The sequence below is a fragment of the Thyridium curvatum genome, assembly GCF_004353045.1.
Source record: "Thyridium curvatum strain D216 chromosome Unknown NODE_122_length_77464_cov_78.342579, whole genome shotgun sequence".
In the NCBI taxonomy this organism is placed as follows: Eukaryota; Fungi; Ascomycota; class Sordariomycetes; order Thyridiales; family Thyridiaceae; genus Thyridium; species Thyridium curvatum.
The window spans coordinates 192-20,783 of NW_022156877.1; the positions used below are offsets into that span (position 1 = coordinate 192).

The 20,592-nt window shown below is 53.7% G+C and overlaps 7 protein-coding genes across 7 annotated transcripts; 2 read left to right on the forward strand and 5 right to left on the reverse strand.

The window, feature by feature from the left end:
* Positions 1–287: 287 nt before the first annotated feature.
* E0L32_011858 (uncharacterized protein) lies at positions 288–2,402 on the reverse strand (the record flags this gene model as incomplete). The annotated part of the gene is made up of 1 exon (XM_031134633.1): positions 288–2,402. One exon carries the CDS (start codon positions 2,400–2,402, stop codon positions 288–290), a length of 2,115 nt encoding a protein of 704 aa, XP_030999750.1.
* Positions 2,403–2,911: 509 nt separating this feature from the next.
* E0L32_011859 (uncharacterized protein) lies at positions 2,912–3,667 on the reverse strand (the record flags this gene model as incomplete). Its single annotated transcript, XM_031134634.1, has 1 exon — positions 2,912–3,667. The coding sequence occupies one exon, from the start codon at positions 3,665–3,667 to the stop codon at positions 2,912–2,914; it is 756 nt and encodes a 251-aa protein (XP_030999751.1).
* A 2,567-nt stretch (positions 3,668–6,234) lies between these two features.
* On the forward strand, positions 6,235–7,077 carry E0L32_011860 (uncharacterized protein; the record flags this gene model as incomplete). The annotated part of the gene is made up of 1 exon (XM_031134636.1): positions 6,235–7,077. One exon carries the CDS (start codon positions 6,235–6,237, stop codon positions 7,075–7,077), a length of 843 nt encoding a protein of 280 aa, XP_030999752.1.
* Positions 7,078–7,802: 725 nt separating this feature from the next.
* On the forward strand, positions 7,803–9,872 carry E0L32_011861 (uncharacterized protein; the record flags this gene model as incomplete). The annotated part of the gene is made up of 1 exon (XM_031134637.1): positions 7,803–9,872. The coding sequence occupies one exon, from the start codon at positions 7,803–7,805 to the stop codon at positions 9,870–9,872; it is 2,070 nt and encodes a 689-aa protein (XP_030999753.1).
* Positions 9,873–10,317: 445 nt separating this feature from the next.
* Positions 10,318–11,036, reverse strand: E0L32_011862 (uncharacterized protein; the record flags this gene model as incomplete). Its single annotated transcript, XM_031134638.1, has 2 exons — positions 10,318–10,961; positions 11,027–11,036. 2 exons carry the CDS (start codon positions 11,034–11,036, stop codon positions 10,318–10,320), a joined length of 654 nt encoding a protein of 217 aa, XP_030999754.1.
* A 701-nt stretch (positions 11,037–11,737) lies between these two features.
* Positions 11,738–12,529, reverse strand: E0L32_011863 (uncharacterized protein; the record flags this gene model as incomplete). Its single annotated transcript, XM_031134639.1, has 1 exon — positions 11,738–12,529. One exon carries the CDS (start codon positions 12,527–12,529, stop codon positions 11,738–11,740), a length of 792 nt encoding a protein of 263 aa, XP_030999755.1.
* Positions 12,530–14,085: 1,556 nt separating this feature from the next.
* Positions 14,086–16,881, reverse strand: E0L32_011864 (uncharacterized protein; the record flags this gene model as incomplete). The annotated part of the gene is made up of 2 exons (XM_031134640.1): positions 14,086–15,961; positions 16,202–16,881. The coding sequence occupies 2 exons, from the start codon at positions 16,879–16,881 to the stop codon at positions 14,086–14,088; spliced, it is 2,556 nt and encodes an 851-aa protein (XP_030999756.1).
* Positions 16,882–20,592: the final 3,711 nt, after the last annotated feature.

Below are 20,592 nucleotides of genomic sequence, written 5' to 3' on the forward strand. Positions count from 1 at the left end.
AGAAGGGACGAAGGTGTGATAGATGCACACACCTCTCAACAAGTCAACTGCCCCTTGCGCCGAGAGATACCCGGAGGGCACAAGCCTTGATCTGTTTCTGGGATCAAGAATTGGAAGATGGATCAATCAATTACTCCTTATTAATACCCACTATATACAGCTTAATTCCACACGGCCATGAAATACAACGAACAACATCCATCTCGAACCTGAGGTTGCGGACCCCATAGCACCACTGAGAAGGCTCTCTAACCATCATGCTCATCTATCTGGTGGCGAAGAAATTGCTATGCCCAAGACCTGGCATCAAGATCATTTGCCATGAGGTCGACTGGCTCGATTCGGGTCGCCGACCAGGAAGGCTTGGTCGCCGCTGGGTCGCGCTTCGGCGGCTTGATTTGATTCTGCTCCATGGCCGAGGTTACGAAGTCAAGGACACGCTGTCGGTGCTCCACGACAGTCTCTCTCGGAATGTCATCGTTTTTCGGTCGGCGAGTGAGTTTGTCCAGCTTGCTCTCTGCGAAGTTCAGGAATTCGCTTGCAGGTCCGTCATAGATGTCCATAAAAGCCAAGGCCACGGTGGCTCTAGCCAAGGCTTGATCGTCAATGCGTGTCGCTTGCGCGTAGCCTTTGAGGATGTGATCGACGATTTGTAGATTGACTTCTTCCTCAGAGAATTCCTCCTCAGGTGCCTCTGGGAGGTAGATTGGGTGAGAGTCGATCTTGAAGGTGACATGTTCGCCCACCACCGGCATGATATCTGCAGCCTTTGGTTCGTTCACCACTACATAGTAGAGGCAAACGGCCTCACCGTCCTTCGGACGATGGGCCGGAATGAAGGTAGCCTTGCAGGGTTTGTCCGCTAGCTCGGCGGCAAGAGCCTGGGCGTAGTCGAATTCGGCTTTGGCACCATATGCGAGGGTGGCAGCGCGATGGTCGGCAGATCGGAAATACACTACCGAAGGCTCGGCATAGTCAAAGACAATGTCATCTACCATGTTTCCCATGTTGAAGGTTCGGGCTTTGGCGCATCCTGCAAAGAGGGGATCCAATGGATCTTTGCCTTTCATGATCTTCCAGTCGTGCTCACATTGCTTGAGAAGGGCAGTAGTTTGGCACAGGATGACGTCCGAAAAGGACTCGAGCGTGACTTCGTCCTGTGTCCAAATCGTCTTGAGCTTGCTGCACAGGGCAAGAGTCTCCGCCTTGCGCTTGGTGAGGAGCAAGGCGTCGAGAGCGGTTTGATTGAACTGGAAGACAAATCCCGACTTTGCGATGGCCATGGCAGAATGGAAGGCCTTGGAGTTGACCTCACCCTGTAAGCCGGCTTGCCTAAGCAGGGTAGTTGCTTCCTCCGCGGAGATGTCCCTGCCCTGGGGAGGGAGAGTGAAGTCCTTCAGGAAGAGTGTGGTCTGCGCAAAGGTGAAGTCCTTGCCGGGAGTAGGCGAGATGGTGTAGAGAATGAGGACCTCGGTGTAGCCATATTCCGCAACTCTGAATTGAAGGGAAGTGCGGAAGGTGTTCGTTGAGCGGTTGGCAAGATGCTGAGCGTGCTTGTCGTCATACGGGACCAAGAACTTGCCTCCCACTGTCAAGATGCATGCCACATGTTGGGTACGCTGGGGCAGAGGCATACCATGCTCATCGTGTCGCTTGGTCAGCAGCTGTCGTTTAACGTCTTCAGCTGTGGTCTGAGAGTGCACCTCGACCATGACTGCAGAACCTGGATTCGCCTCAGGTCGAGGTTTGACAGAGTCGTCCTTGTCATCGTGTTGCTCAAACTCCGGGTCTTCGACATTGTAGGCTCGATCGGTCAAGGCCTCTTCACGATGTTCATCGGTAGACACCAGCAAAAGGTTGTTGGCACGACGCTGTTCTCGTGCCAGTTCCTTGAGCTTGGAACGTGCGAGGTATTCTTGCTGATGTGCTCGGTTTTCATCAAGAGAACCGAAGGGGTTATAAGTGTACCCGCCGTCCCTGGCGGCCTCAGCAAGGGTCTGTCGCTCTGCCTTGTCTTGTGCGCTCTCTGTCAGGATGCTGGCGCGAAGAGTGGCATGCTCTTCGATTTCACGAAGGGATTCCTCCATCTTTGCTGAGGCTTCGGCCTCAGTTGTACGCTTGGAGTGTAGAGATCCCATCGCAAGCGGAGAGGCTCGCTCTTCAAACGCTCGGTTGTGGCGCTGACGGCACCATTGCATGAGAGTGTTGCCTGCGTTTTTCCCAAGGGAATCTAGGGGAATGGGCTTGTCCTCATACATCCACGACAAGGTGCCGGCAGATGGTGTCATGTTGAGGAGACGAGACGGCTCAGTCTGAGACTTCTCAGGGACTGGCAGGGTCTTCGCAGATGGTGTCATGTCGAGAGGACGAGACGGCTCAGTCGGAGATGGAGGGTTTGCCATCGTGATTGTCGGATTGGGGAGTTGGTGGGGAGAATTGTCAAGTTGGCGGTTTTTTATATATATAAGTGAGATTTTTCTGTCGCGTAAGAGAAAAATCAACAATGAGACAATGCGAGGACTTTGTCAATGCTCAGTTGACATGTGAGTCAATCGATGATGATGGAAAAATGAAGAGAAGGTAATGGTTGATGGGAGAAGGTAATGGTTGATGGGAGAGGGTAGTGGTTGATGGGAGAGTTGGCGGTTTTTATACGCGTGAGGTTTTTCTGTCGCGTGAGAGAAAAAACAAAAACAATGAGACAATGCGAGGACTTGGTCAATGCTCAGTGTTCCCAAGTGTCAATGCTCGGTTGACATGTGAGTCAACTGATGATGATGGAAAAGTGAAGAGAAGGTAATGGTTGATGGGAGAGGGTAGTGGTTGCTGGGGGAAGATGGTTTTTTTGAAGCAGGGGGGGATTCGCTTGTTGGATTATTGACTTGAAGATATGGGGGGTAAAAAAATAAGTTTACCAAGTACCGCTCCAGTACTTGGAACGAGATAAAATAGCGCCCGTGTTACAACTGTGCTGCCTGAAAATGCCCTGGAGGGGGTTTGTCAATTTTTCCCTGGTACTGCTCCAGCAACCTTGGAACATCCTTTGGAGTTCCTCTTCTGGCTCCCATGTGCGTTCCTCGTAACCTAGCCACTTCACTTTGCAGTGCATCGTCTTGCGCTCTCCTGGGGATTTGGCCGTGACTTGATGGGCCTCGATGTCGTCGATTGTAAACTTCTTGATGCCGTCTTTCGTGATTGCTCCCGGCGTCGGTTGGGGTCGTTGGAAAGTATCATCCTTCGCTGGATGTAGGTGAGACACAGAGATGACTGGATTCCATTTCAGCCATGGGGGGAGTTGGATTTTGTAAGCAAGAGGCCCAGCTTTTTCCAAGACTTTGAAGGGGCCGGTCTTGCGAAATGAGAGTTTGGTCTGATTGTTCAGATGGTATCCTCGGTCTCCTGGTTTTGCCAACTTGACGTAGACGAAATCTCCCACAGAGATGTCCTGGAGTTTGGAATGTTGGTCGTCATAGTAAATCTTCATGCGAGTCTGGGCCAATTGCACCTTATAGGCTGCTTCGTCTCGGAGGTTCTGCTGTTGAAGTCCAAACTCGCCATGTTCGGGAGTTGGCACCAGGAAATTCTTTGCTTCTCGTCCGTAAAGGGGAGCGAAAGGGGGTGCATGTAGTAGAGTCCGACACCGACGTGCTGAGTGAGTGTACAACATGCGGGACGAAATCTTCCCAGTTTTGAAGATCGAGTTTTGCGCCCAGGAGGGTTATCAATGCCATAGTGAAGATTTGGACATTTCTCTCGATTTGTCCGTTTGCGCTTGGGTAGTGTGCAGTCGTGTGCCGGGAGATTCAGATGGGGGTAAGAACCGTAGGGTTTCTCATCAAAGGCACCCCTAGCGTATTCCGCAAACGAGTAGGGTCGGATCTGGGATACCGAATTGCGAGCGTCTCGCCCAGGATCTCAGACTGGGTTAACATTTCCGGCGAAGCCGTCATTCTGGTTGGAAGAGGGTCCTGGGTCCATGTCGGCGGTGCTCGATGCCCTCACATACTGTCCGTCAGAGTGCGAAGTTGGATTTTGACAGGAACAGAAGTAACATAAGGGGTTGAAGGGCGCGTTCTTGGAGGCGAAGTGCAGGTAGGGACTTAAAGAGAGTTCAGGCTGGTTTAGGGAAGTCCAGTGAGATGGAACTGGTCCCGGATTCTCCGAAGGTTGATCAAGGCTAAGCCCCGCAGATCGTTTCTGACTTCTCTGACTAGAGACAATGAATCTTCTGAATGGTGCCACTCGTAGGGAATAGCCGGGTCCCGGAATTGATGGAAGGACGGTCCCGAGAACGAAGTGTTGCTCTCACCAGCAGGAAGAATGGCGCATGATGGCCTCTTTCCTAGAGCGACAGATGAAGGTCTATCTTGCACTGGCAAGGAGGACTCGGAAGGCAGGGGGGGACTGTTCCTAGTTGGTAAGGAAGCCAGTCTCTGTTGTTCCGGCCGAGAAGCTTCCTACTGAGGGGAGCGGGAAGGAGGAGCAAGTATAGGTCAGGGGGCTCAGACTTGACCGCTGAGGGGTCTTGGTCGAGCGCTAAGGCAGGTATCGCCACTGCTGCCGCTGCTGGTGAAGGTGTGTCCGCTTAAGAGAACAGGGGCAAGTGCTGTGCGGTGTCAGATCCGATGTCGAGAGTCTTCCGTGCTCTGATCCCGGTCAGAATGCTGGTGTCTTGTGAGGAGCAGGGCAGGGAGGGGTGATGCTCTGGAGGAGGACTCTGAATAGAAGCTGAGGGGGCTGGCTCAGGCTCGGGCTTAGCTTCGGGTGACTTTTCGGGTGGCTTTTCGGGTGACTTTTTGAGGAATCTACTGGTCTTGGGGTGCGTGCTTGTTTCTTCTTTGCGGGCATTCAGGTAGTGAGGTGGCCAGACCCGTTGACAACGGTTTCTGGATCTGGGCCGAGTGATATCGAGCAATTTGTTTGGCATCCACGCCAGTTGAATTGAGGGGATCGGGCAAACGACTGCCACGAGGCCCGGGCTATCCAGCCCTTGATTACCAGCAGTGCTGGTCGAAATGCGTTCGCCGAGAGGATGGGATTCGTCCTCTGGCTGGGTGTCGTCTTTGTGTACCCGGGGGATTTTGCTTGTGTGTTTTTGATTCGTGACTTTGTGATTTTTTTGTGATTTTCGATTTTCGTGACCGGTGATGCGGTATGAGGACTGTCAGATTCGGCTCAATCGTAAAAACGAGAGAACGAACTTCTTGCTACCACATCAGGGAAAAGGGCAAAAAAAAAACAAAGGGAAAAAGGAACCAGATCTACAGCAAATACTCCGATGGGGGTGGTCAAAAGGCCTGTTCAATTCTGCAATCTGGGACGTGGATGATGGATGACGAAAGGAAGCTTTTATCCCCAGTGCTGGCCAGGCTAAAAAAGAGGTAAGTAGGGAGTTGCGTTGGCCAGCGGGTGTCACGTGATCCAACACATGCTCTCTTCCCTCTCTTCCGGACCTCACTCGTAGCTCATTACTACCGACTCGTACATTGAGATCCTTCGACTAGAGCGCAGCTCGGTCTTCGTCGTCGCATATGGACTAGCTCATCCTCTCGGTTCATTGTATAAATTGCCGGCGGGCCGGTCCAGACGCGCTGTGGAACTGAATTGGGAAGCCGGCCAGGACCCCTGCCAACCCCCCCCCCCGTCATTCCTGCTTCTTCATAGGAAGGATTTCTCCTAGGTCTTCATAACTAGCTGCCTCACTTGCTTACAGGGAGGACCGTGCCTTTACCATACTCTTTCTACGCATGTGGTTTGTCTTCGTCGAGTAAAGACCTGCGAGTCAAGCTCTTGGTCTGTTGGATTTGGGAGAGGGCATTATCCACTTTGTATTCACATCTCAGATGAAATCTATCGACAAAGGTGTTGTCAGCACTATCTCAGAGGCCTGAGCAGCTATCGTCTCCCCATGCATGCGCCCCCCGGAAAATTCCTCTTGGAATTCCCCGCACCTGCAAGTGAGGCGGCCCTCCGTGCCGGATCTCCCATTACCATTCGAGGGGTGGTATAGTCGATCTTATCCGCCAAGGTGGCTTATGGCAGACCGTGAGAAAGTCGAGCTTATCCGCACTTCGCCCTAAAATGTGGCCTTTGACTTATAAGGGAGGGCGTTTGCCTGTAAGAATCGTATCAGATACTTAGGTTGTACTTTGGCTTCCATACGTAGAGTAGTCAGCTCGAGGATATATCTCCATGTCATTAGTATCACCACCACCAACAGGAGGCATACCCTCTATGCCTGCCTCTTTTACTGCCGACAACATCGCCCCGGCCTCATCATCAGGTGTCCATAGCGGGTCGGAGCCGAAGCTCCTTGAACTCGGCCCGGACCTGGCCGTCTACATCGGCGCCGAGCGAGACGCACGCTTCATCTACAAGGAAATTTATCAAGACCATTGCTACGATGTGTCTACTCTACCGGCGGACCCCTTCATCATCGATGCCGGCGCCAATATTGGCCTCTTCACGCTCTACATGAAGGCCAAGTACCCAGCCGCGCGCATCCTGGCCTTCGAGCCCGTACCCCAGATCTTCTCTCTGTACCAGCGGAACCTGGCCCTGCACGGCGTTGCCCCGGCAGACGTGGCCGCCCACCAGTGCGCACTGGGCTCTGGGAGTCCCGCCGCCACCGCCTCCACGAAAATGCTGACCTACTTCCCCAACGCGCCGGGGAACTCGACATTTGTGCCGCAGGAGAAGGAACTGCTTCGTAAGGCCCTACCAGAGGAGCACTACCAGCGCATGATCGACCGGTCCAGCGCGGGGGCGACGCAGGTCCCTGTGCGGGTGGAGCGGCTGTCGCGGTTCCTCGACGAATACGAGGACCTGGCGCGCATCGACTTCCTCAAGATCGACGTGGAGAGCTGGGAGCTCGAGGTGCTCCGAGGCGTGGACGACTGCCACTGGGCCATGGTGCGCAACGTCGCGGTCGAGGTGTCGGAGCTGAGCGGGCTGCGCGAGGACATCGAGGCGCTGCTGCGGGAGAAGGGGTTTGCCGTGGAGAAGGAGCTGGCGGAGTGGAGCTACGAGACCGCGCCGACTTATACAGTGCTGGCGAGGCGGCCGGACGGAGTGTAGCGAGTTCGAGGCAATATCAAACAATGGAATCTGGGACGTGTTGTTGATTATATTGCGAAGAAGTCCTCGTCCGGACCTGTCTGGCCCTCAACTCTGCTGTTCGTCAGAAGGTCCGTGAAAGTGACACTCTCAACGTCATGACCTGTTTTCCTATAGTTTGATTTAGACTATACTATCCGCTTGATCTAACTTGTCGCCGACGTCCCACTGCCTAAAGTCGACGGGACTGCAGGCATGATCAACTCTGAAGGGTCACCCTTGGTTGATCGTGTTGGCGGTTGGATACCAGAATTCCCGATCTCACTTGTTCTCATCTGGCAACGCATGTCCACCCCATTTCTAAGATATCATGTGAATCGCCAAGATCTTTCCTGATTTTGGAACGAAATCTTGAGACCACGGAAATGCTTCGCAGTCGAGACCATACCGAATTCCAGCCAGGAGCGTTTCATGTTGCGACTGATGAAACGAGAATACCGCCACCCGAATGCTTCTACTCCAATCAGCTATTGTGTTCGGGCTATCACAAGCGCCATATCCTCATCCAAGCTGCTTGTTGGTGCACTTGTGCGTGCGGCTGAAGGAGGTGGGGTCACGCATGAAGAGCTGAAGATTCACCCTTACGGACATGTGCATTTAAACTCCCAGAGACATTCTCTAATCTCCAGTCAATCTTGTTTCATTGTCCTGAAAAAGAGTCATCCATTGATCTCAGGCAAGTAACCATGGATGGCTATCGTCCTCTTCGTCTGGACAGGCCCGAGTTTCGACTGCTAAGGCTCCATTCCATCGATTCATCCAAGGCAGCACATACACCTCAGCTCTCTGCCATCATAAACAAACTACGAGACATAGCTCTCAGGGAAGGCCATGGCGAAGATGACAAAATTCCAATATCCTGCGATCTGTACCATGCGTTTCGCGATGAAGATCCCCAATACGAGACGCTCTCATACACCTGGGGCGACCCCAGTGAGACAGCAACCATCATAGTCGACGGGCAGTCCCGGCAAGTCACTGTCAACCTGCGCGATGCTCTTCGACACATTCGCCGCAAATCACAAGACGTTCATCTGTGGATCGACGCCCTGTGTATCAACCAAAGCGACACCGAAGAAAAGGGACACCAAGTCGGCCAGATGAGGGATATATACGGTGAAGCCTCCAACACAATCGTCTGGCTGGGGACTGCCTCCGACGGCAGCGAAACGACAATAGAAGAGCTGAATAGAACAGGGAGAATGCTGAAGGAAAGCGGTATTCGAGGCAAACTCATAGCTCTGGCTCGACTATCCAGCAACCAAAATACCGAATACGCCGAGCTCGAGAAAGAGATCAACAACGACTTGGCCGACCTCATCTCGGCTGCGATGCTGGACATACCCAAGGTGATAGACATGGCCAACGGCCTCCGCGCTTTGTCTCTGCGGCCATACTGGAATCGCGTCTGGATCATCCAGGAATACGTCGTATCAAGGAACATAGACATTCGCTGTGGAGGGCAGGTAGTACCCTTCGACCACTTTCACGGATGCCTGCTATACCTCCCCTTCTTAACCATCAACGTCGTCCAGCGGCTGCACAGACACATAGTGAGCATCATGGAGACACAGGACGTCACGGAGCTCGCCGGTCAGTTCATGACTTTGTGCAATAATCAAATCAACCCGCAAACCAATAGCATATCGGGAATGCGACTGCGCTTTGGGGATCACGGCGAAGCCGCGCAGGGTATGATTCTGATACGACTTCTGGCAAAGGTACACATCGGCCTCCGGTCCTGCGCGACTCAGGATCGGGACAGAATCTTCGCCCTTCTTGGCTTGGCGAGTGACGCAACTCTACTCGAGATCACTCCAGACTACAGCCCGGATACGACCTCGGCAGATATATACACCACTACGGCACGGAAAATCATCGACGGTGGCAATATCGACATTCTGTCCCTAGCACAGCACCGGGAACATCGAGAGGACATTCCAAGCTGGGTGCCAGACTGGTCGAAGGAGATTCTACGACCTTGTGGACAGCTGCCTTGGGACTCTTCCTTCGATGTATCCGCCGGAGCTACACTGCTTTCTTTCTCATCCGACTCACAAATGCCCATTAGTCACGATGAGATCAGGCTCTGTGGATACATCCTTGATTCAGTTGACCGACTTGCGCCAGAGCCTTGGTGCCCGGATCCTGAAGGCGTCAACAAAAGCCATCCAGGGCTGCTAGGGTATCTGCAAGGGATCCAAGAACTATGCCGCTTGTCAGAGGAGCAGCTCAAATCTGGGAGTCATGGCAAGGACCCCTATCCGAACCCTGAGGATAGGGCAAGCGCATATCTGCGCATACCCATCGCGGACATGGAACAATATGGGATCGGGTTTATCCGCCGGGCATCGAAAGACCCGGAAGGCAGTGGCACCTTTCCAGGACTTCTTCGGGGCTACGAAGGTGTCCTGGAAGAGATTCGTAGCGGGATTTCTGGAGGGGAAACCGGGATTCAAAGTGAAGATGTTTCGGGCTTCTATAACATGCTCGGATGGCAGGCATATCGAAGGGGCGTCCTACTTAAGTCCGGTCTGGTAGGACTCGCGCCCGCAAGTGTTGAGGTTGGGGATGTAGTGGTGATCTTTAGGGGTGCCAAATTCCCATATGTGTTGCGGAAATGTGAGAAGGCAGAGGCTCAGGGGAGGTGGAGGTTGGTCGGCGAGGCATATGTACATGGTATCATGTATGGGGAGTTGTTTCGGGGTGATAACGAGGTGCACGACTTGCGGCCTGCACAGTTTGTCCTGCGGTAGGACAGGAGACAGACAAGCCTTGTGGACATTACCACGGGACTTTGCTTCGTTTCACATGGCAGTATTACTTTCAGGAGCTTCTCTATCTCTTATCTGGAGATTGGCAATGATGCATATTCACGCTGCGCTCTTCGGATGCTTGATCGGGCGATTGAAGCTACAATGAGGAGAGAAGTGAAGTGTATAGCAACAGTATCTGGTAGTTATGGTATGACTAGGTTCCAAATATCAAGGTGAATCTATTAGCATCAGCATTATGAAGCAAGACCCGGAGTCGACTAGTAAGTGCAAAGTTGCAATGTGCTCCTCCAATTAGATAGCCTCAACACCCAGCTCGAAGCTCCGATACCAGTTTGGAGCAGCCCCGACATCGATATGTGATTCTCAACCTGAGCACTCCAAGGAAAGTCCAGGCTTTGTGTTCAGGTAGACACATCAATTCCCCTTAAGCAAGACGTCGCCTCTTGGCTCGGAGAACTGTGGATGCAGCAATCGTCGAACTTTCGGGGCTCGATTTCTGCCTGACCTGGAGTCGGCTATGCAGGTCGTCAATACCGACGTTTGCGTTCATCGCGTCCAGCCGTTCCAACTTCAAAATGAACTGAAACAACTTGTTCCGCTCTTCCTCGCACACAATCAGCACGGAGCGACACTCATCAGCGAGATCTTCTAGATCTTGAACCTCCTCATCCAGCAGAGAGTGACTCTGCTCCAGCACGTCGAGCTCGCGGCGCAGTTGCTCGAGATCGAAATGGCGACGAGGCTTGGTCCCATCTATCTGCGAGAGGACCTTGGACGAGGAGGCTGCCATCTGGTTTGTAGCCAGGACGAGCTGGGATGTGGTATTCTCTGCTTGCCGAAGCCTGTCAGTTGACAGACCTTCGAGTTCCAGAATGCGCAGCCCGGTTGCATAATCCCGGTTGGAAGTTTCTCCATTATTTAACAGTTCCTTCTCCTTGAGACGACCTGTCCCGACATGATCCAGGGGTGCAGTAGCAGTTGAGAGCTGTGCACCTCCAGTCTCAAGTCGGTCATCCTGCGGAGTCTGAGATGGAATAGGGTCCAGAGACCGATTCGACTGCCGAGCATCTGGGGAAAGGTTAGCATCATGATCATCATATATTCTAGCCGAGATGTCGAGGTGGAGTACTGACGATTTGACATGATGAAGGCAGGTTGAGGCTCCCTTGACGTAGGTACGAGTAGATACGGTGGGAATGGAAAACTGGCACGAGTGAGGTGATGAGTGTGGCTCCAGCGAGGGGAGCTGCGGGCGAGATGCTGATATCAGCCCAAACGTGGAGGGCATATGAGAAAGACAGAGAAAGCTGTCTCGACTGTTTGAAGAGAGACGAAAGTGAGTGTGTTGAAAAACAAGGACACTTACCATCCAGCTAGGCGGGTTGGAGCCAAACATTTCCGAGACTGGGAAGAACTTTCCGTTCAAGGCAGGGTGGAGGGCAACATGTCATGAAAGGCAGTGAGTGGCGACTGGTCGTCAAGGGATGTGGTAATGAAATACGACTGTCAAATGCTACCATGCCAAATAAAAAATTGCAAGAATAATATAAATATCCAAGAAAGAAACCTGTCTGACCTCAGACCATCATGCCCATGCTTTGACCAAGAATACTTTGCCGCAATGCTCGTCGTGGGACAACAAATGATACGCTTCCTGTTTCGCCAACAAACGCCCGGGCTCCTGTCCCATAGAAATAAAGCACATTTCCTCCAATTGTTCATTAAAATTACCGCCAAAAGGGGTCAAGAACAGCTCCTCGCTTCTCCAAAACGCAACCCCTTATCATGACCCGTCAAGTCCGCAATCCTGGCTCAGCCGGGCCGACCCGATCCCTATCCGGGGCTTAGGCATCGTCCGGCACCTCGTCCGGGTCCGAAACCACCTTCCTCCTCTTGGGGCTGGGGCCGGGGACGGCGACGCTCATCTCCGCCGAGGCCTTGCGCTTCAGGCCGGCCCCGCCCTCGGCCCCGTGCAGGAGGGTCTCGGCGTCCCGGACGCTGATGGCCGACCAGGCCTCATTGAGCCTGTCGAGCCTGTCGATGAGACCAGACAGCTCAACGACCTTCTCGGCGGAGGCGAGGAAGACCTCCCCGGCGCGCGAGGCCACCTCGTGAATGATGAGGAGCTCCCTGTCCAGGCAGCCGCAGGCCGCGGCGAGCCTGTCGCGCTCGCGCCGCAGCTCCTTGACGTCAAACTCCGCGAGGGGCCGCGAGTCGTCGACCGCGCTGCGGCCGCGGGGCGTTCGCTCCCCGGAGTGCTTGGCGGGATGCCCTGCTTGGACGAGCGTTCGCGAGATGTCCGCCAGGCGGGCGTGGGAGCCGACCAAGCTTTCGCCGAACTCAAGGGCCCGCTGTACGGGATCCCCCTGTGTCGCGGATGGAGGGTCGACGATGACAGTGGCGCTGGAGCCTTGCGGTGACGTCGCTGGCTCGAGCCGAGGCAGGGACGGAGAAGATGATGGACTAGGTCCGACAGCGGATGCGGCAGGGTGATCATCCAGATCACCTCGAACAATGTCCCACACAGACGACTGTGACTGCATAGGTGGAAGCTCCATATGAGGGCTGCTGCCCTGCATCACGGTGACCAGGTTGACCCATTCTATAGGTCTAGTTTGATCTGCCGGGCTGTCCATCGTATTGACGATTTCGAAACAAACACAACAGTGATGGTTGCAAAAAAGAAAGTTTATGATGATATCATGTGCAAGTTGGAAAACAAGATCGGAAGAAGGAGGAAAGAGGAGAAGAGGGTAGCCTGGTCAAGAAGTGAAGGGGGGCAAGAGGGTGTATGTATGTCAAGTGTCGGGTCCAGATATTGCGCCCCTTAGATGGAATAACTTGGGACCGTGACTGCCCAGCATGCCGCGGCAAAGGGCTCGCTATTTAAAATCCACGGTCTTTGGTATTTTTTAGTCAGTTAATATGAGCAAGATTGAGGTCAGGAATCACCAAACCAGGTTTCGGCACACGACCGGGCGACTCGGGTAGTTGCCACTTTTCGAATTACCCAGGCGGAGAGAGCTGAATCCGAGCACGTATTTGGCTTCTCCCTGACCAAGGTTCCCTGCCGCCGGCTCACGACTACGCACGGCGCCGGCTGTGGCGCCGCATCGGAGGTCCGTCCAAACAAGATGGCGGCGGTAGGCCGCGGTTAGCATAGGCTAGGACTGTGGAGATGCTAAGACGTGACCAGATCACGGGATATCACGATACATGCCACCAAGACTCTCGAGGAAAAACTGTTATTCAGTAGTCAATGCTACCCATGCTCTCTCGTGGCCACTTCACCCTGGAAGTGTCCACGACGAGCGAAAACAACGCTTTCCGTGTCCCGTAACCAGCTTTTTTTTTCGGGGCTCCTGGCCCAAGAGGTTCATGTCGGACCTCTTTCCCGTCGAATCCGTGAGCCGTGATGATTAGGAGAAAAGGAGAAAGAAAAAATAGAGAAATCAGCGCTCAATGGCACGAGAGAAAGAAAACCCGGGTATTTCCCATGATCCGACCTAAAAAGACCCAACGCCATTGTACTCATCAAGAGAAGCCCCCCTTGTCTGCCATGCCCCAGGCATCTCCCAGAGATTCCTCATGGTATCAAGCTTGTCTTCCAAACCATCTGACTGCACCGTAAAACAACAGTCATGACTTGTCCAGGAGTTGTGGCTGTGAGCCTGAGTTGTGTTTGTGGTTTGTGTTGCTATGCTTGAACATGTCTTGGCTTGATGTAAAAGAGCTGAGTTTGAGTCGCTGAAAGAAAATTAGGGCAGAATAAAGATGTAGGGGTTGAAGTTGTGATAGAAGTACAACTGAAAGAGGTCTAAGCCTCACATGGAGCCGCTTTTCTGGGCCCAGGAATAGCAATACTTGGTGAGAGCATTAAGGCGGGTCTTTGTCGAAATAATAACCCCTGACCGGTCCCAGAGCATCCTGGGGAAAGCCGAGAAGGGAAAGAGGCGCCTGCCACATCGTACACATCTATTTGATCGCTCCTCAAAGGTCTGAAGTATCACAGTGGTACCCAGCTGCACAACTAGGTGCAAGACTTGCAAGGGTGGCTGTGATTGCTTGACAGAAAGGAGATGTGCAAAAAAGAAAAAGAGGCAAGAGCAAGGAAAGTCCTGAATCGGAAGAGGCCGACCAGCTGAGGTGCCTCGGGCCCACAGCCGGTAAGTAGCCAGATGTGTGTGTCGCACTAGCGGCGGGAGCTGAAGATCTCCTTTGCCCTATCAGTCTCCTGGACAGTCCTGGGCTGAACTGGCTTAGGAGTACCGGACGGGGGAATTTCCTGGAACGGCGGGTGGCCGGCGATCGGAGGCAACTGGTTGCTTGAGTCGTGGTGGACGAAAGGGTTGTTGCCGTAATGCGGAACAACAGGGGGGAGGAAGGTTCGGCCTGCATAGAGCGTCGACCTGGCAGAGCTCTCTGGAACCTGGGGCAGCCGAGTGTGGATGTCTTGAGCCCGCGAGGCCTGATCTACCAACGGCATGCTGTCGTAGTGTCTTGCTCCAGCCGCGTTCGAGAGGGGGGTCTGGTAAGGGCCGTAGGCATACTGGGCCGAGCTCGTGGTGGCATGTCCTTCATTCGAGGCAGAACCGTATCTCGAGTAAGCATTATGGTCAGGGAAGGTCTGGTTACCATATGCCGAGGAGTAGTTCGTACGGTAGTCGGCAGGGCCATCCGGCTGAGCGGGTCTGAATTCCGAGTGAGAGCGCTGGTGAAGAGCGGGCCGACGAGGGGGCAATGCTTCAGGCTGCTGTGTCATCGAGACACTAGCTCGACGTTGAGAGCTGCTGCCCGGCGAAGCAAACGAAGACTGCTGAGTCTGTCCAAAGCCCTGGAAGCCGGAGAACATGGCATGATGAGACGGGGCTGGGAAGGTGTCCTGAGCCTGGTACTCCTGAATGTTGTTGAAGGCGGGCCGATGCGGCAGTTGCAAGCGGACAGCATGGCGTCGCTCCGGAGGGTGGTTCAAGGCAGGGTATTGCTGACCCAAGTCACCCACTCCTCGGCCACGTGGGTGCTGGTAGTGGTCGCCATGACCGTTAGGAGAGTAATTGTCGTGGACGGAGAAACCAGGGTGGCTCGGGCGTCGAACCATTGGTGACAGCGTCTCTCGACGCATGCCTACGCCAACCGACTGCGACCGCTTATGGACCTGGCCGTTCACGTTCCGCCGCTTTGTTGCCTTCTTGCTGTCGTTTATCTCCTCCACGAAGTTGATGAGAATCTCAATGTCGGGAATGAGTTTGAGAGACTCATCGTCTAGAGCAGCCTGGATGAGCTTCATGACTTGTCGGATCTCGTCGGCAGAGTACCCATCGCCGACTCTCTGCAGCAGCCACTCGGGCACAGCCGTACCGTTCAACTCGGCTGTGTCTGCGGCTTCATCTTCGTCATCTTCGTCCTCGTCGTGATCCCCCTCGTTGCCATCCTGCAGAGCGCGCTTGCGACCGTTGCCCTTCTTTCCCTTGAGGCGCTCCAACTCGCGCTTCCGAATGCCGATACTCCAGTCCTTGACAACGCCAGTGTTGATTCCCTTCTGTTGGTTTTCATCACTCCAAGCCATGATGCGATCGATCTGGGTGTGAACAAGATCGCACTGTAGCCGTGCATACTCAGATGCATTTCGGTATCGGCAGCGCTGGTAGTGCTTGCGGCAGACGTAGACCCACAGGTCCTTGGGAACCTGCCTGGTGCTTGTTTTGTTCCTGCCAAAGATGTGCGAGATGGCCTTTCGGAGGGGTGCCTGAAGATCACAGCTCTCCTGGAACAGGCACTTCAGCTCAGCCTCATGGGGCTCTTCCGAACCCACCAAGCTATGGGCGTCATGGGCGGCGACTTCAGTTGGAGGAGTTGCCGAGGCAGATAGTCCTTGGCTGGTTCGAGGGCTGATGCTCTCATTTGACTCGCCGGGGCTGGGTTCCATGATCGGGCCCATGTTGGCAGTGGGTGATATGCCTGGGTTGGCCATGACTCTGAAGTTTGGTGCTGATACTGCGCGTTTATGACCTCTGGTCAGAGGTGAAGTATCGGAATGGAAGCGGCCGTTCCTACGATGAGACCACGCGCTATGCAAGTTAAGATGATGTCAGCGGATTGAAAGTTTTATTGAACGAGTCAAAGTGCGTTGTAGGAGGATGAGAAGGGAATAGAAAGGTGAAGTGGCTTTGCTCAATCTTGGTTGTGGGCAGAAGAGCTGGGAGGTGGTGGTTGTGGTTGTTTTTTTTTGAATGGTGTCGGATTTGTGTTCAGAAATAGAGCTGGGGAAGTGACTTTTATTGTTCAAAGGAAGGCAGTGATTCACTGACCTCGCGTCTATCTTATCAAGCTCCTGTTCACGAGTGATCAGGACAGCGTCAGATGGAGACTGTGGTCGCTCGGAAGAACTTGGAGGATACCGCGCCAAGTAAATATCAGACACAGCTTGAAAGATCTGAGGAATGCTTGCGTCCTTGTCTGTGTAAGAATTCGAGTCTGGAGTCGTTGAATGTTGGTCTCGAGTCTTAAGAGAGGTGTTGTCGGCTGCTGTATCTATATCAAAGGTCTGGTCTTCTCCGACGGTGGAGAGAGAAGATATCCTTGAATGAGAAACAGAGGCTGTGGAGGAAGGTGTGTAAGAGGACAGGCTGCTGCGGCTGTCTGAGAATTTATGTTGAGGCGAGGCCCCCTTGAAGTCTACCGAACTAGGTTGGTCTGTTGGTGATTCGCGATCGTGGGGTATCCTAGGTAGCGATGAAGTTCGGATCGAAAATGGGTCTGAGGCTAGTGGCAGAGAGTAGCCTCCAGCATCCCAGGGAGTCCGACTTCGACTTGGTGTCCGTGATTCACAGGTTACCACGTGAGGTGTACTCTCAGCAGACGATATGGCAGAGGTGGATGAGCTCTGCTCAACGCTCGTCATAGCAGGTTCAAGCTGTGACAGCGGGCCCAACTCTTCCTTCATCACCGTCTCCCCGCCGGAGGTGTTCAACATGGCCGTCACATCCATGTTGCCGGCACCAGGCAGTCGTCCAGTAGGTCAGTCGGTCGAGCTGTTCACCCTGACAGCCTATGCGTCTTCCGAAGCCCAACTGTCACTGCTCCACCAATGATCCGTCTCTTCTGCGGCTCTCAAGAGGGGTATATCCCCTGCACCAATCCTATCACTGACTCTGTAGTCGAACCTCAAACTCCTCGGATAGTGTTGTTGGCGGTGCCAAGTTTCCTGGTACCCTCCCGTCGCTTTATCAGGCCTAGAACTGGAAAGACCGGCCACCACCTCCAGAGAATGAAGTCCACGAGTTTGAAGTCGATCCTGAACAGTTTTGTGCCAGGGGAAAAGGCCAGATTCGTTCGCGTCCCGAAGTCCTAGCATCAAAGATAAACAACCTCCGGCCGGCAGCGATTATATCGAGACTGTCCTGATTTGTTCGACCTCAATACCAGCCACAAAGCTCGAGCACCATATACTGCAACAGAGACCGGAGGAGGACTGGACCACCTTCCAGTCAGCGGGATCACCAGGGTTATATCGCCAACAGAATGATCGCCAGGCCGGCGAGGTCAGGTGTGTTGCTCGTCCAATTCCGGGAAAGTCTGATAGACCAGCAGGAAAGAATAGTGGTCGACGGCGCAGGATCGACGTCTGAGCTTTTGCATCGACCAGATGAGCTGCGAAGGATTGAAACGTACCGAGTGGCTGTGGGCAGGGGAGCACCAAGTTTTGGTCGACGATCACGAAAAGGGGATCCAAGAGAAACAAAAGGTTTGGCGAAGAAACGGCAAACAGGCTTTTAAGAAGGGAACAAGGACAAAGTCGAGAAAAGGTCTATCCGACAAGGGCGAAGCAAAGCAATAGGTACGAGATTAACTCGAGCCTTTGCAGTAGCGTGGGATATCCCTACAACCGAGCAGAGGAACTGTTTGAAAGCGAAGATCATAGAGCCGTAGAAAGCGCACAGAACCCCGGCCTAGGGAGTCGAAAAGAAGTGAAGACCGATCAAGCACGATCAAACAAGACAACGAGGGCCTAGAAAACAAACAAGAGGAGTTTCTCGTTGCTCAGGGCATTTTTTGTTGGGCTAATACTAGATCGAGGTCGACCTCAGACGAGGCGCATGAAGTGACAGGAGGCTCTGCAGACGATACGGGTTTGGGGATCTGGGGACCCTGGTCAAGATATGATGGAGTCGCAGGCAAATGCAAAGCACTGTTTCTTTGGGCCCGAAGCGCTCGAGCTCAAAGGTGGGCTTGGACCCGAGAGAGAGCTCCACGTTCACAGCATACACCAAGCGGCCCCTTCCCTTCATCAGCAGGGTTGCCATGAACTGGTTCCACACTGACTGGTGCCAGAGCGAATAAACTGGTGTACAAGACGCTGTAAGCTGCGTCTGACGGTACTTTCCCGAGTGCAGCTGCATCGGTCCTCGATCTTACCAAGGGAGTTGGCTATCGGGGAGCTAACCCAACCCTGGCTCAGCAGAGATCAAGGCTTTGCCAAAAATGAAGAAGGTATGGTACAAGGAGATGCTGTGTTTCCCGGATTTTGCAGCTGGAGGTTTGGATAGCAGACGAGTGCATAAGTTTTGGGTATCGTTGATCATGGCTTGGACGCTCGTCTGAACCATCAAGATCTCCACAAGGACGAGCATGCGTCATCCCATTCGCAGGAAATTCGGCAACGAACATCGCCGCGCGTGCTGGGTCCGGGCTTCTGTGGTTGGTGGTGAGCCAAGAGGACCGAGGCGCAGCCATGCAGACGATCTACAAGCTGAGACTGCTCTCACTGGAAGCTGAGACTCGACCATGCTTGAAACCTCACACTGATGGGGAGTATCGAAGCACTGAATCTGCGGAGGAAACAGGGTTGGGGGTTCCACCTGTGACCGGAACCATCGCCGACCGCGGCGACAACGCGCTCACTAAAGCGTCTGTGCAATGGGCTCTAGGGCATGTCAAGGAAGAAGAAGATTGGGGTATCGAGGACAGTGGCTGACTCGTGCAGGGAGAGAAGACGAAAGAAAGGTCACCGTCGATTCATGTGAGATAGGGATCCGGAGTTACCTTGGGGAAGGCAAACCAAGCCGCCATATCCCTAGTTCAGGGTCCAGAGCAGTCAGTCATTTGCAAATTCAAGAACTCCCTCGCCGAGCTGAGGAGGCATCAGATAGATGGGTTCCGCGTTCCTAGGTCCCCGATTCCGATTCCGGCTGGCATAAACCTTCGGTCCAAGAACGGGCATCATTCGTGGTTTCGTCATGGATGCTGGTTTGATCTGCCCGAGCGGGAGCGTTGGGATGGTGAACATGGAGCCTGGGAAGAGCCCTTGTTTACGCGTCACGACGCATGCACCGAGCCAATGGTAACTTCATCCAGTCAGCAGAGCCAAGCCGGGCAAAGCCACTGAGGCCCGTCAACTGTACACGTCGACACTTTTCTGATAGAGCGGGATGATTGGGGGCAATTTTCTGTGGGTAACGTGGGAGGCGCGTGGTGTGTGGCAGGACGGAGGAAGAGAGGAAAGCCAAAACCTAGACCAAAAGGCTTCGCCTGCAACAGGTCGTGTCAGGATGATGATCAGCTACAGGGATCACACCGGCAGTGGATGGGGACTTCCATACTCAATTGGTTCATCAAGTTCACTCCGCGTTTCAGATTTCCCTCTGACGGAAACCGGGGTCTCACATGTGCCGGGGCTCGGTCGTCAGAACAAGTGGGATGATGTGGCTGCCCAAGCTGCCGAAGTTTCTTTTCATCCTAGGATGTGTGAGATGCTAGTCCGCGGCGATGGTGTCGCCATCGAGGCATGTCGCCATCGACGAACCAGCGAACCAGCATCGAGCAATGAGCCAACACCTGCAGGCGACCCAACCTGTTGCTTTGCTTGCTGACGGCATGATGCTCAGAATAGCAGGCCACAGAGCACTAATCAGATGCGAGAAGAGTTCGGGTGGTGAATCGAAGCTCCAGTGTTTGTTTGTCAGGCAGCAGTCAGGGTTTTAAAGAGCTGAAGTCTGCTGATGCAGATGTTGATGTGAAAGCAAGCAATTGAAGTTGGAACGAAGCGGGATAGACGGCAGCAGAATGGGTCGTTTCAAGGTCAGCCATGATATTAGCAATTTGTACGAAGTACCTATCCGGAGTATGCACGCATAGAGCGCATAGCTCGCATGCGGAAGCGCGCATTCATCAACGGTCTGTCCGTTTTGATTTTCCACAGGTGTGCAAACCCACCCCACAAAGATACCTACTTGGTCCTCGGTCCATCGCACAGGGCGCCAGGTGAAACCATGATTTTCGCTACCTGGTACAACACGACGGGTGAAAATTCCGGGTCAGCAGCTCGCCAGCCGGGGCCCTTGATCATCGGGCGGGAACCTCCTTTTCATGGTTGTTGGGGCTTCCGACTGCTCGGTTTGCCTTTCCGGCAGAGGCCGACGAGCCGACCCCCAACCCCCTCATCCCTTCAAGAGCACTTGGCGAGGCCATTCCATTTAACCGTTGTCTCCAGCCGGGATCGAGACATCTTTCCAGCCTATCTTTCAAAACTTTGGTATGAGTCTAAGCCACTGCTCAACACACATGGCCCAGGCCCGGCCCGGACCCTAGCCCAGATCTAGATACCAGCTCGTATATCCAGTTTCTCGTCGCCTACAGCAGACGAACTTGCAAACCAGCAACCTTCGGGAAGACGGCATTGCACAAGTAGCAGTAGCTAGGT